This window comes from Amaranthus tricolor, chromosome 14 (genome assembly GCF_026212465.1).
Source record: "Amaranthus tricolor cultivar Red isolate AtriRed21 chromosome 14, ASM2621246v1, whole genome shotgun sequence".
In the NCBI taxonomy this organism is placed as follows: domain Eukaryota; kingdom Viridiplantae; phylum Streptophyta; class Magnoliopsida; order Caryophyllales; family Amaranthaceae; genus Amaranthus; species Amaranthus tricolor.
The window spans coordinates 17690508-17704662 of NC_080060.1; the positions used below are offsets into that span (position 1 = coordinate 17690508).

Consider the following 14155-nt stretch of genomic DNA (forward strand, 5'->3'; position numbering starts at 1 on the left):
TATTTGTAAGTACATAATATTATATTATATATACGATCAAGAGTTTATTATTACAAAGAGAGTATTGGTGATTATTTGTGATTATCATTGGATTATTATTGGATTAATCATTGTTATTACATTGTACATTATTATTGGATTATTATTAGTATAAAACGAAAAAACAAAAAAAATACCAAGTATTTGCTGCGATCAACACAAAACCGCAGCAAATAAAGAGGAGTATTCGCTGCGGTCAGACACAAAACCGCAGAAAATAATGCCACTTATTTGTTGCGGTTTTGGGGCTGACCGCAGTAAATACTCCTCTATATTTAAAATAGGCCATTTGCTGCTATCACTATTACTTGGGGCCAAAACCGCAGCAAATAATGGCCAAAAAACCGCAGCAAATGAGGTTTTTTCCACTAGTGCCATTCCCTTAACATCTTGCAATTAAATTCAATTTTAATCTCCTTGACTACACTCAAACAAACCCCATTTTTCAATAGAAAAAATTTGAAATAAACTCACGCATTAGGTTAGGGTAAATTGGATTACCACAAAAATCAAATATTAAAGTTTCCCAATTTTGACTTTTAAGAATGGCGTGAAATTGGGGGAAAGGAGTAGAATTATACCAATACTTGTCAAGACCAAAACCAACTGTCATTTCTTTAGCAACCTCATCTGGACTGTTTGGAACAACGTTCTTGGTTTTCTTTGTAGGCCTGGATGATGAACTTCCTCCTTTAAGGGTTGTATTTGTGTGTTTTGAACCAGCATGCATGGTTGAGAAACTTGGTTGTTCGGATGGTTTTGGTGATGATAGTGGTGCATTGATCAATGGTGATGGTTGAATGATCTTTAACGTCTTTTGTTCAATTGTTTTAGGCGTTTTCTTGCTTGATTTCTTGGTTGTTGTGGTTTTGGGAGTTTTCATGGTTAGTTTAAAGAAAGGGAGGAAGAAGGAGTATTGTTAATGATGAATGAAAGTGAGGGTTTTAGGAGGGATTATAGGGATTGAGTAGTTTAGGGAGTAGAAGTTGACGTGAGTGAGTGGAAGTAAGAGGAGTAACTTTTAAAAGTGTTAGGACGGTTATGGGGGAGTTACTCAAGGGATTTAATTTTGTTCTTTTAATTAGTTAAAGTGTGAACAAAGGCGGATGATGAAGAGTTAGTGGTTATTGTTCATGGAATTGGCGGTTAATAACAGTTTTTCGAAACAATTTATTTGGGGATGATTCGACTTCCATCATGTTAAATATTTTACGTTGACCATCGTAATTAATGTGTACTTGTGCTAGTCAAATTTCGAAACATAATGATGCTGGGATTTTTGAAAATAAGATCAAAAATAAGAAAAAAAAATGTCGTTTGACATCCTAAGCGATCTTTCTTATCTAACTTCCTTGGATACATTTGACCTGTACAACGTTCATAAACTAAGTCATAGGCACTATCAACGATCTTTATCAAGACCAGATATCAACATGCATACAATCTCTAAAATACATTTGTTTATATTGTGTGTAGTCATCATCAAAACCTAAGAGAGCCAACATACAGTTTATGTGTTGTGATTGAAAACCGTTGAATTATGAGACGAGATTAAAAGGATTTTAATTATTAAAAAACAAAATACGAATCTGGACAGAACCTTTTCTGCCTCGGAAGTCACGCCACAACTCTTCAGGGTTTGAGTGCATTTCATTCGTCGTTTCGCTTCCGATTGGATTAAAAGTTGTTTAAACGCTAAAATTGATTAAAAATAGTAAATGGGCGTTAAAAATTATGAAATTTAGTATCCAACGTAATTGATGCTTTCCAGACGCAATGGCGAAGTCGGATTTTCTGTTTGAATTTTTCTAAATTGTCTAAATAGGGCTTTTAAGTTACTGGTCGTTTTTAAAATTAAGAAACATTGAGTTTTATGATTTAATCATTTAATATAAGTATAATGATGGCTTGATGGCATAGGGTGGATTGGATGTGTCAACACGTACTAGTACGTAATTTTTTGTATGTGTGTTTGTGTTTAGGACCTCGGTTCATAATAGGTTGAGATTTCATGCATAAGATGTGCTTTGTGTTGGATTGTCGTGCTACTAAGCTACACGCTTAGACCATACTTTTGTAATTTGTTATGTAAAGTAATGTTGTTTTCATTCTATGATATGATGTTGTATATCACTTAAGGCTTAGACACCTCAAATAATTTGAAAGGAGTTAAAGTTGGAAATTGAGGATGATTGTATTTACTACCCTATGGGTTTATTACATTGGACTTGGAATTATTCTCATTATCGTTCCCATGGCAATTTTGGATAATTACGGTCACCATGGGGTATGCATACGTTACCTATGACGACCTTAATAGGACGATCAACGTCTTAGGTCGGAGGTTGCCTTGGGATTAGCCTTCCCATGTGTATTCCTCCAAACTTTGGTAACACATTGGCGATCCGAATAGGACGGGCAACGACATAAGTTGGAAAACCGAAAGTCAAATATAATAAAAGTTGTTAGAACCTTTGCATGTTAGGATGAACTCATTGCTTGTATGTAACCTGTATAATGCACTATATGAAGTCTATGACGTGTACTAGTTTATGTTATTTGGAATGTGTAATGATGTTATCATTCGACAACTAGCAGGTTGATTGCAGGTGGGTTTGGAAGAGTGAGAAGTGAACACTAGAACCTGTTTTTGAACAACTCGATGAGTTTGGTTATTATTATATATTTGATGAACTTAATTTCTTTTTCTATCGCAAGAATTTTTACCTTATAGAAATTAAATGGTTTTGAAGAGGCCAAAAGGCTCTCGAATTGTAAACTTGTAAGACTGCCTTCGACTTATTACTATTGTTGTTATTTAATTATTTCTTTGTCACTAGAACGTCGTCGATCCTAGAATCCAGTTTAACTTAAATGTTAGACGTGTGACCATGAATTCATATTTACACATGAATAATCGATTCACTTTAACTTGAACTATTACAGGTGTTTTGATGGCTAATACGACAATAAATAGAAGATTTACTTAGGTTAGATGTACTTAGGTTGCTTTGGGCAAGTTTCAACTCATACCTTTGATAAGTCGTATTATTTATGAATTACTGAAAGATAGGTTTACTTTTGATAGATGAGCAATATATTAAATTCATAATGTTTATTTTTCCTTAAAATATGTACATATTTATAATAAGAAAAATGATATATAGGAATACAACCCAACAAGGCTTGTATATAAGAAATAATCTTGTATTTTGTTTATGTAATTTAATACTCCGTCGTTTTTGCTTTGGAAATACAAGATCTTTAATTATACTTTATCACTACAATAAATTTAAATTTTTGAGACATTAGATTAATGGCATTAAAAAAATGCCACTAATTTATATTTTTAGTGTAATAATTGTTGGCTTTTATTTTAAATTTCACTATGAAGTGATTTAGTGATGCTTTATTTGGGCTTTAGTGACATATGTAATTAATACTATAGTCTATAGTGGCATTTATGAGAAATGTAACTAGATCCTATATCGCAAAAAACTGTAGTGTAATTTTTTATTATACTGCTAAATGGTCAATAAATGTCATAAGTCCACTATATATACTATTAGAAATTTAAAGTATTGATATTTAAATTAATTGTCGCTAAATATATTCCACTAAAGAAAAATTGTATTGTAGTGTATTATCTACCATTCATTTTTGCTTGGAAAGTTAAAATAATTATTTAAAATATTAGCCGTTTCTAATTTCTATACAAGATTTCTTAAAAAGTTAAAATTTTTAATAACAAAGAAAATCTATTAATTTTAATGTATAACTTTTGGGCCGTTAATATCAATATCAATACCATTAAATTAAAACTATTATTTGTAATCTTATCATACATGATTAATTTTAGAGACGTGTCCTGATTATTATGATAATATCGTATGCGTTATATAGATAATAAAACTAGACGACATAATGAAACCACATGATATAATTTGATTTGATTTATTTTATAATTTAGAAATATTATACAACTTTGATCATAGCCCCATAGTGATAGTGCCCATGCCTCGTCCCCTACGGCAACTAGCACAGCCCCTATCCTTGTCGAAAATCAAAACCCAGCTATTTTCAATGCATCTAATAACTACCATCATGTTCAATGTGTTAATATGATCTCGCTATAATGATAGCCTCAGATCTGAATTTAGAGCTCCCCATTGACCATTTAGGATTATAAAAAAAAAAAAAAAAAAAAAAAAAAAAAAAAAAAAAACAGAACGATCTTGTTGTAAGTGTGCGTATGGGATACTAAATTTCCTGCCGCTTTTTTATTTTCACTATTTCCTTTTTTATACTATTAAATATACGTTTTAAATTGTTAATCTCTATAATCATGCTAATAAAAAATTTTGGAAACAAAAAAAATTAATAACAAAGCTTGGATTGAAATGATTCAAATAACATCTCATAAAACAACTATGTTTTAGCTTATAGATTAAGAATAATATGCAAGTCAATTTTGGTTGACGGTTAGTGTCGAAGTAAACACAAGTGCAACAAAAAGAGGAAAAAAGCACGTATGCAACAAATCTTGTATGAGACCGTCTTATTAAGAAACGAGCTCATATAACTAGCGAATTTCAAAAAATTGATTGTTTTAGGATTTTAAATGATCATTTTAAGACTACAAAGAGTGATCACTTTAAAACTTTAAGTAATCATTCAAAGTTATAATAATCACTTTAAGAAAATAAGTGTAAATTGGACAAGCCTAATAGAAATAGTGTTACCGTAAGATCGTTTCATTTGAAAACTTGTGAGTGTGTATTTATTGTCTATCTGACTATCTCATCATAAGTTAGCTGCAAAATTTAAGTCACATGAAGTTTCCATACTAATCCTTTTATTAAATTATTTGATGAGAACTGAATTGTCCGGATAATACTCCCTCATATTAAATTTAAGTTTCCATACTTTACATATTTTATCTAATATACTTATTCAATCTTTAATATGTCTAATTATATATTCCCTCCTATTCTCCACAACTGTCTCATTTGCTTTTTGGACACTGTTCATCACTTACTCTTAATTTTTATTTTTTTATTAATCTATAAGTTAAAATATAGTCAAGTGGGATCTTGTTTGATTCGTCTTAATGCAATAATTATTGATATTAACTTTCCATAATGTTTAATTATGTACAATTAGAGATATTAAGGATTGAATAAGTACATTGGATAAAGTGCATAAAGCAAATGAGACAGTTGTGGTGAATAGGGGGGAGTATAATTTAAAATTATACTTCTAAAAAGTTGATATTGATAAATTTTACATAAAAATAAATCAAATAAGATCTCACATAACTATATTTTAACTTATAGATTAATAATAAATGAAGTACAATCTAATAGCAATAGATGAATAGCGTCCCAAAAGTAAATGGAACACTTAGAGTGAATAGAAGGGAACATTAAATTGGAGGAAAATATATGGATAAGAATTAATAAAAAAAAAAAAAAAAGTATTATCCAAGTTGAATGTTCTTTAATCATATGATTCAAACTCAAAGTAATAAAAGACTACATCTAAGGTGACATTACATAAAAAAAATGTCATTATTAGCTACAAGTATGAAAAATGTCACTATTAGTTATAAATATAATATAATATTTTTTGTAATAAGTATAGTATAATGTTTTCATATGTTTATAATTCAAATATATAAAACTTTTTTATCATATGATTCAAACTCAAACTAATAAAAAAATATTATCCAATTAAATGTTGTACGAAATAGGAAAAAAAATAATAGTACTTCCATCATATGATTTAAGTTCATAAATTTTTTTAATCATATAATTTAAATTTTCAAAAAAAAAAAAGTATTATCGAGTTGAATGTTGCAAACTTGCAATAAATAGGAATAAAATGATACTACTTCATATTTCTCTCACCATCAGTAACAGAAAAATGGTTGTCATTAGGCATGGCCACGGTCCGGGTTGGACCGGTTCCGGTTCCGTTTGGAACCTATCGCGAACGGTTCCGGTTCCGGTTCCGGTTCCGGGCGGTTCCAAACGGTTCCTTGGCGGTTCATGAGGCGGTTTCGGCGGTTCCAACTCGCGGGACGGGCGGGTCAGACCATCTGTTCCATTTTTATTTTTCCTTTAAATATTTATATAATATAAAAATACTATAATATTGCGGACGTACCTTTGATGATTACTTGATTATTAACGAAATTCATTACTTGTCAAGTTGTCATCATTATTAAAATATTTACTAAAAAGAATGAAAAAAATAAATTAATAAGAAACGAATCAACGATAATGTCGATAAAGATGATTAATAAAAAAAGAGAGAGAAAATGGACTTGAACCTAGTACCCAAAGGAATACTAAGCTGCCTACGTATCCCGAAGGAATCAAAGGCCACGTAGTTCTTTGTCATACCTTTTATTTGTAGTTGTTGAATGTTGATTTATCGTTGTCGGATGGACCCTATTCGTCTTCGTCATCATCATCTGGTTGGTTAGATGCTTCCGCTGACTCTCCTCCTGACGATGATGCATATGTATCCATCATCATCCATGGATCATCATCATTGCCTTGATCATCATCATTCCTTAGTCCTTGTGTTCGAATCTCCGCTTGATCCCAATCTTTCTTGCAAACACATATTTGAATACTATGTGGAGCAAGACGAGATATCTTTTCGTCTAAAACTCTTCTACCTGCATTAAAAGCAGACTCCGACACAATCATAGAAGCAGGAATTGCTCGGATATCCTTTGCAATTCTCGATAATATGGGAAATTTTATAGATTTTTCTTATCACCACTCTAAAATATTATAGCTACCTTGGTCAATTTCAAAGTGATGTTTAAGATAATTATCTAATTCTAAATATGCAATGGAGGGTGAAGAAAAAGATGATCCTACAAAACTATCATCTTGGCTCATTATATTAGCTATTACAGAGTTATAATAAGAGGGACGTGCCGAGACACTAGCACGCCTAGACGTATTGCGTTTTGGGTTATATACACTAGCATAGTAATCATAAAGTTCAGCTAAAAGTTTTTTACAAGTTCCAACATAATTATGTACATCACTAGGCGGGAGATCTAATGTTTGGTAGTAAAATCTAATCACTTTAATAAGGACTTCTGTCTTAAAACATGGGTCCAAAATGGTTGCAATTCCATAAATAAAAAGAAAATCGGTAAAATATGTCTTCCACTTATCCATCATATCTGCAAGAATCTGCTTTAGATATGGGTTAGTATCATCATGCGTATGTTTAAGAAGATGATAAAAAATAGTAATATACTAACTTATTACTAATTGGACGTTTGGTTCGTAAACATATGAAAAAATCTTAGTTGCGTGGTCATACGCTTCTAATATTTTATGTACACCTATAGCTAATTCCCATGTGTCATCAGTTATATAGCTATCTGTACACTCACTATAAAGTTGTGTTATAACTGGACGATAAGCAATTGATTTTCTTAATGAATCGTTGGTTGAGCCCCAACGTGTAGGACTATCTAATGACCAATACACTTTTTTTAGTTGATAATGGTTACATAATTGCTTATATAGTCTCTTTATCTGTCCCATTTTAAGCCACTTCACTATGTCTCTAATTGGATCTAATAAATCACTTAATTGTTTTATACCTGCTTGGCAAGATAAGTTTACTATATGAGCAAAACAACGTATGTGTAATAATCTACCTCCAAGGATAAAACTAAATGCAGGTTCGTTATACAAAAGTTCCATACATTTAATGTTAGCGGTGGCATTATCGGTAGAACAACAAAATATCTTATCTAATAAGTTCCATTCTCTACATATCTCTACTAATCTGTATTTTATGTTTTCACCCGTATGTCTTTTGAGTATTGCCTCAAAAGCAATTATTCTTTTTTGAATAATCCAATTTTGATCTATCCAATGTGCTGTTACACACATATAAGATTCTAAATATGGGGGAGCAGACCAAATATTAGTTGTTATGCTAACCCTACCATTAAAAGATTTAGACATTTCTACTAATTCATAGCACATTGTTTCATATAATTTAATTGTGCGTCGTTTAAGAGTGCTCCTAGGGATTGCTCTATATTGTGGTTGCAAAGTTTTTCTAGTGTAACGCTCGTATGCCCTACTTTCACCATGGTTAAATGGCAATTCATCACAAATTACATACTTAGAAAATTCATCAATCATATCATTACGATAATATTTAAAAGGCATACATGTGCTAGGAATGTCCCATGTTGGAATATGAAGAGATGATCAAATGCAACAAGAGGGGGGGTGAATTGTTGTGTATTGAGTTGTACTACGTTTTTGCTCTAACTTGCGGAATTTTAACAAACAAAATAAAACTTAAGCTTAAGAAGCAAGAAATAAAAAGGAGACAAAGATTTTACGTGGAAACCTTCTTGGCCTAATAAGAAGGAAAAACCACGACCCCCCGGGATTTCAAAATTCTCACTATGTTTAGGCAATCAATTATAATTACACAAAACAATGTTTGCTTCACTTGAAGCTTCTCTACTCTAGGCCTAATTCTCTTTCTCTACTTTCTCCTTCTCTTTCTCTTCTCACGTTTCTCTTCTCTATTCCCTTAGACTTCCCACAAGTCTAATTACAACAAATCACTTATTAACCCTTACAAGGCCATTTCTCAAGAGGATTACAATTAAAATAATTACTTAAGAAAAATATAATAAATTAATTGGCATTGGAAAACTGAAAATATTTTTCTTAAGATGATCTCCCTTTAATGGACACTCTTTGATTCTCTTGGATAGATTTTGGTTCGAGCAAAGTCCCTTCTATTTATAGTGGGAACAGCCAGCAGTTTCCTCAGACATACCTCCCACTACCCTCCACGTTCTCAAAACAAAGGTGGTGGAATTATGAAAGTGTCCGGCTGTTATTTGCTCAAAGAAAAATCAGTTTCCTTATGCTAAAAATAGCATAGGAGTTAAAAACATAAGATCCTACAAAATAGTAGATCTAAATCTAATTAAGAAAAAGTCTTGGGCTATTTTTAGAAATCCTAAAAATAGATTAGCCAATTAACTTACTAATTAATTTAAGCAATTAAATTAATTCTAAACCATTACATCAACTTAAAAACAGAAAATAATTAATTCGCAATTTTCCAGTCGATGTTATTCTCCAGACCTGCTACGTAAGAACAACGTACTGTCTCCAGCTTCAACTTCAGTTAAAATGTTCATTTTAGGAACAGTAGACTGTACGTCTACTTAGAACATTATAACACTTATCTAACATCTTGGACATATTAAGATATGTACATCTTCCACGAACCAAGTCATAGGCTTCATCAACGATTCAAACTAAATCGGATATATACCTACAAAACAATCTCTAAAAATATGTTTGTTTATTTAAAAAGTGAAGTCATCATCAAAACCTTAAGAGGCCAACATCGCATTTTCGGCTTCCACTTGTGGTCCCGCTGCCGCTTGCTGCATGAATTTCTTTTGTGATTCCATGCTTCTTTGCCAAATGTTTGTTAAAAGATCCCGTACCACCACCTAACACGTATTCACAAAACGCAATAAATAAATTTTTATAAAATATGAATATATAATGTATGTATAAAAAACTGAAAAAGTATTTACCTCTGGCGAAATTGTATGAAAGTAAGGGCTTTACTCCTTGACTTTCACAAATTTGACAAGTGCATAAGAAAACATCTGGATTGTCAGTTGGTTCTTTGGTAAAATACGACCACACATGTGAAACAACTCTACCACTAGGAGGTGGCATTGCTGGAAAAGGTTGTCTTACTGGTTCATCTTCATCTAAATATAAATATAAAGACATACTCAAATACCACAATATATAAATAAATAATAATTTAAAATTTAATCAATTTGAAGAATAAAATTATAAAACTAACCGATAGTTTGGAAATTGACTCGTTTACCACGAGCTTGTCTTTGTTGTTGTTAATGTAGTTGTTCTTCATGTGATCTTGTTGATGACTGTTGAGAATTATGTATCCCAATAGGGGTTGTTGGTTCCTCTTCTTGTTCTTCTTCTTCATTAATTTGTATTTCTCTTTCCACTTCTTCTGCATAATTGTGTAATTCTTGGTCGTACCCTTCTGGATAATTTGGTTTATAATTATGATTACTAATCGAAGGTGTTGTTGATACCGACAGAGTTGAAGTGACCTTCCTTTTGGAGCTAGAACCTTCCAATGATTTTGCCACTTTAGTAACCTTTTTAGAGGCTTTTTTCAAAAAAGAAGACATGATTGATAATATTGAAATAATAATAATAGAATTAAGAAATAAATAAATAATTAATAGACTAACTATGTAATTAAATAAATTAAGAAATAATTAAAAGACTAATTATGTAATTAACTAAATTAAGAAATAATTAAAAGACTAATTATGTAATTAATTAAATTAAGAAATAATTAAAAGACTAATTATGTAATTAAGAGAATAATTGCGTAATTAAGTAATTAAATAGAGAGAGTAAGTAGAGAGAGTAGGAGAAGAGATGAGATGTGAATGAAAATAATTGAAAGTGATGGGTATTTATAGAAAAATCCCCAATGGCTATAAATGGCTAGTTCAACGGCTAGATTCACAGTTCCGATTCCATGGAACCGTTGGGCCGGTTCACCCGGACCGGTCCCGGTCCGGTTCCAACCCGCGGTTCTTAGGTCCGGTTCATGCAGTTTTTTTCCGGCGGTTTCACGGTTCCGCGGTTCGGGCCGGTTCGGAACCAGTCGCAAATAGTTTCGGTTCCAAGCGGTCCGGGACCGGTTCGGTTCCGGGTAACCCGCTCCGTGGCCATCCCTAGTTGTCATTAATAAACTTGTAAAATCGAGGTTGGTAAAGGGCAGGTACGTTAAGACGTCATTCATTCATTCAGCCGGTCTTGTATAAAAATGTTTAATTAATGATTTTGCACTACTTTCTTTATCAAATTTAATTTTCATTGTTTCTAATTTGAATTTGTATTACTTAATTTGTATTATTTTTATTTTCTAATTGCTTATTATTATTTTTTTAATCTCATTTATATGTTGTAACTCTTTTATTTTCTTCAACATAATTTATTCTCTCTCTTTATATATTACTGTTTCGGTGATGAAACGAGGAAGTGTAAGAGACACTTGAAATACCTGGAGTGGAATTGTTATCAAAATCAACGGTCAACGAAGTGGAAGTGAGATATAACCCTTTCGTGCAAGTAACCTGAAGTCCTGCAACATGACACGTTAGTCTTGCCCGGAGGGTGATCTCCCAGAAAATCTCTCCAACGCTCAAGTCAGATCGGAGATGAGAGATCAATGAATAAATGATAATAAATTGATCGCAAGAATGTAGATATCGGATAGTGGTTGTTTATATTGTGGAGTATTGATGAAGAAGAAGGCGAGTAGAGATTTTGGCAGAGTTTCAGTATGGTATTGTTTCTTAGGGTCACAAAAGGTGATGGCAACTTCTATTTATAAGGATCAAGAAGCGGTTATTGTAGAGAGTAGGTTGGACTTCATGGATATTATGGCAGTTGAGGGGAGGGTATGTTTAGTTATTGTGATGAGTGGGTAGTTGTTTTAGGGTTTTAGGAACTTATTTACTTGTTGGTTAAGCATACTGAATGGAATGTCATAAAAGCCCCTTGACTACGAGTCAAGGTTAACGGTAGGTCATAGGGTAATCAGGTAGTTTCACCATGATAATTATTAAATAAATAAACAATTAAACATTTCCACAACATTTAGCCCTAGACATGAAGGATGATGTTAGAGGGTCCACTCACAAAGTCGTGACATTTTTCTTTATACGGAACGGATAACGATCTTCAAATTCGGACTATACAAATCTCAAAAAATTTTCAAAATTCATAATGCCACGAGAATTTCCCGTCACAATACGGCGGGAAATGACCGCAGAGAAGCATGAATTTTGGGGCTTGATTTGGGTCATCTTGGTTGCAACATCTTAGATTATTAGTTGAAATGACACGGGAAATGTCTGTGGAAATGCATCACGTCTACAGTAGAAACCTGAATCATTTACTTAACCTCAATTCTATTCGGATCCGCTTAAAGGGGGTCCGAATCACATTTACCCTAGGAGCACGGCAAATGGTAGAATCTGACTTGTTGATGCTTGAACGGTCAATAAATCTCTGATATCCCAGCTTGATTGTGGATCAACAAAGAATGAATTCTATGTATGGTAATATATTATGACACGGGAGAATGTCACATCATGTATGTTGGCTAATGTAATGTCTTTGACAAAATTGATCCCAACGTCTTCATTCTGAGCCAAGGAGAGGGTTCGAATCACATATTTTCTTGTGATTCAGATACGGAAGATAACACTTAGAAAATTTTAGCCCTAAGATCCAAATCTTGGGCTAAAAGGGGGTCTGAATCACTTTCCTTCTTGTGATTCGGACAAAGTGAAAACACTTAGAAAAGTTTAGCTCTAATCTTTGACTAAAAAGGGGTCCGAATCACTTTCCTTATTGTGATTCGGACAAGGTGAAAACACTTAGAAAATTTTAGCCCTAAGATCCTAATTTTGGGCTAAAAGGGGGTCCGAATCACTTTTCTTCTTGTGATTCGGACAAGGTGAAAAAACTTACAAAATTTTAGCCCCAAGATCCCAATCTTAGGCTAAAAGGGGGTTTGAATCTTGTTCCTTGTGATTCGAACAAGGAAGATAACTTTGGTATTTTAGCTTCATGGTTTTTAGGCTTCAAGCACCACATGATCCTCCCGGTACATTTTTCTGACAATAATAGTGATTTGGTAGGTGAGCATTTATTGACCATATAAATCATCATCATCATCATCATTCTACCCAGTGTATCCCGCTCATAGAAAAACTAAGGACAGGGTCTGGAGAGGGAAGGACGGCGACAACTCATGCCCATAAAGGAGAGCGCGGCCAAAGGAGTCTCTCGGGTCGAGGAAAATAAAGAAACGTAACTACACGGGAAAGATAACTTAAATGCCGATATATAATAAAATAAAATAAATAAATAGATCCTACTACAAAATATAGTAAACAAAAAAACTAATAAAAAGGAAATGAGAAAAACAAGACGGCAAGAACACTAAAAGGTAATCTAAGAGGACATCAGTAATCTAAAACATGGATATGGCGCCTCCAACTACCCCTATCCTTAGTCAGGTCCGCAGAGAGGTTTAACTCATGCAAGTCAACTTTTATTTGCTCATCTCAAATTCTCCTGGGTCTTCCTGGACTCCTCTTACCCTCTACTATAATGCTTTCTACGCTCCTCACAGGAGCGTCGAAAGTCTTTCTCTGCACATGTCCAAACCACCTCAATCTATTTTCGCGCATTTTTTCAAAAATAGGGGCTACCCGTACTTTCTCCGTAAACTCTTGGTTCCTAATTCGATCCTTCAATGTGTGCCCACACATCCACCTCAGCATATGCATTTCTGTAACTTCCATCTTATGTTGAAAAATCTTCTTTGCAGGCCAACATTCGGTCCCATATATCAGAGCACGTCTGATTGCCGCCCGATAGAAATTTTCTTTTAACTTGGTTGGGAATTCCCTATCACATAGCACTGCGGTGGCTACTCGCCAGTTGAGGCAACCCGAATGTATACAATGATTTACATCTCCATCAATCTCCTCATCCCTTTGAACGATCGATCCCAAATACTTGTACTTTGTTGTACTTTTAACAACTGTTTCATCAATTGACACCTCTGGTTCATTTACCGGTGATGTCCCACTAAAGTCACAGCGCAAATACTCGATCTTCGTACGACTATTGTGCAACCGTTTACCTTCTAAATCTTCCCTCCACTCATCCAATTTATTACTAACCTCATCTCTAGTTTCTGTTATCAGCAGTATGTCGTCATCGAATATCATGCGCCATGGTACCGTCTCCCAAATAGAGTTAGAAATCTCTTCCATAATGACTGTAAAAATGAAAGGGCTTAGAGCTGATCCCCTATGTAGTCGAACTTTAACCCGAAAAGGCTTTGTTATCCCCATCGATGTTTGAATGTTAGTTGAAACTCTGTCATACATATCCCGTATAGCCTTAATGTACATTGAAAAAATACCTCTAGCTTGGAGGCTATC

At 33.3% G+C, this 14155-nt stretch overlaps 1 protein-coding gene across 1 annotated transcript; it reads right to left on the reverse strand.

Annotated features, from left to right (window-relative positions):
• Positions 1–11906: 11906 nt before the first annotated feature.
• On the reverse strand, positions 11907–13939 carry LOC130799374 (uncharacterized). The gene is made up of 2 exons (XM_057662473.1): positions 13540–13939; positions 11907–12046 (listed from the first exon to the last, which is right to left on the reverse strand). Exons 1-2 carry the CDS (start codon positions 13937–13939, stop codon positions 11907–11909), a joined length of 540 nt encoding a protein of 179 aa, XP_057518456.1.
• Positions 13940–14155: the final 216 nt, after the last annotated feature.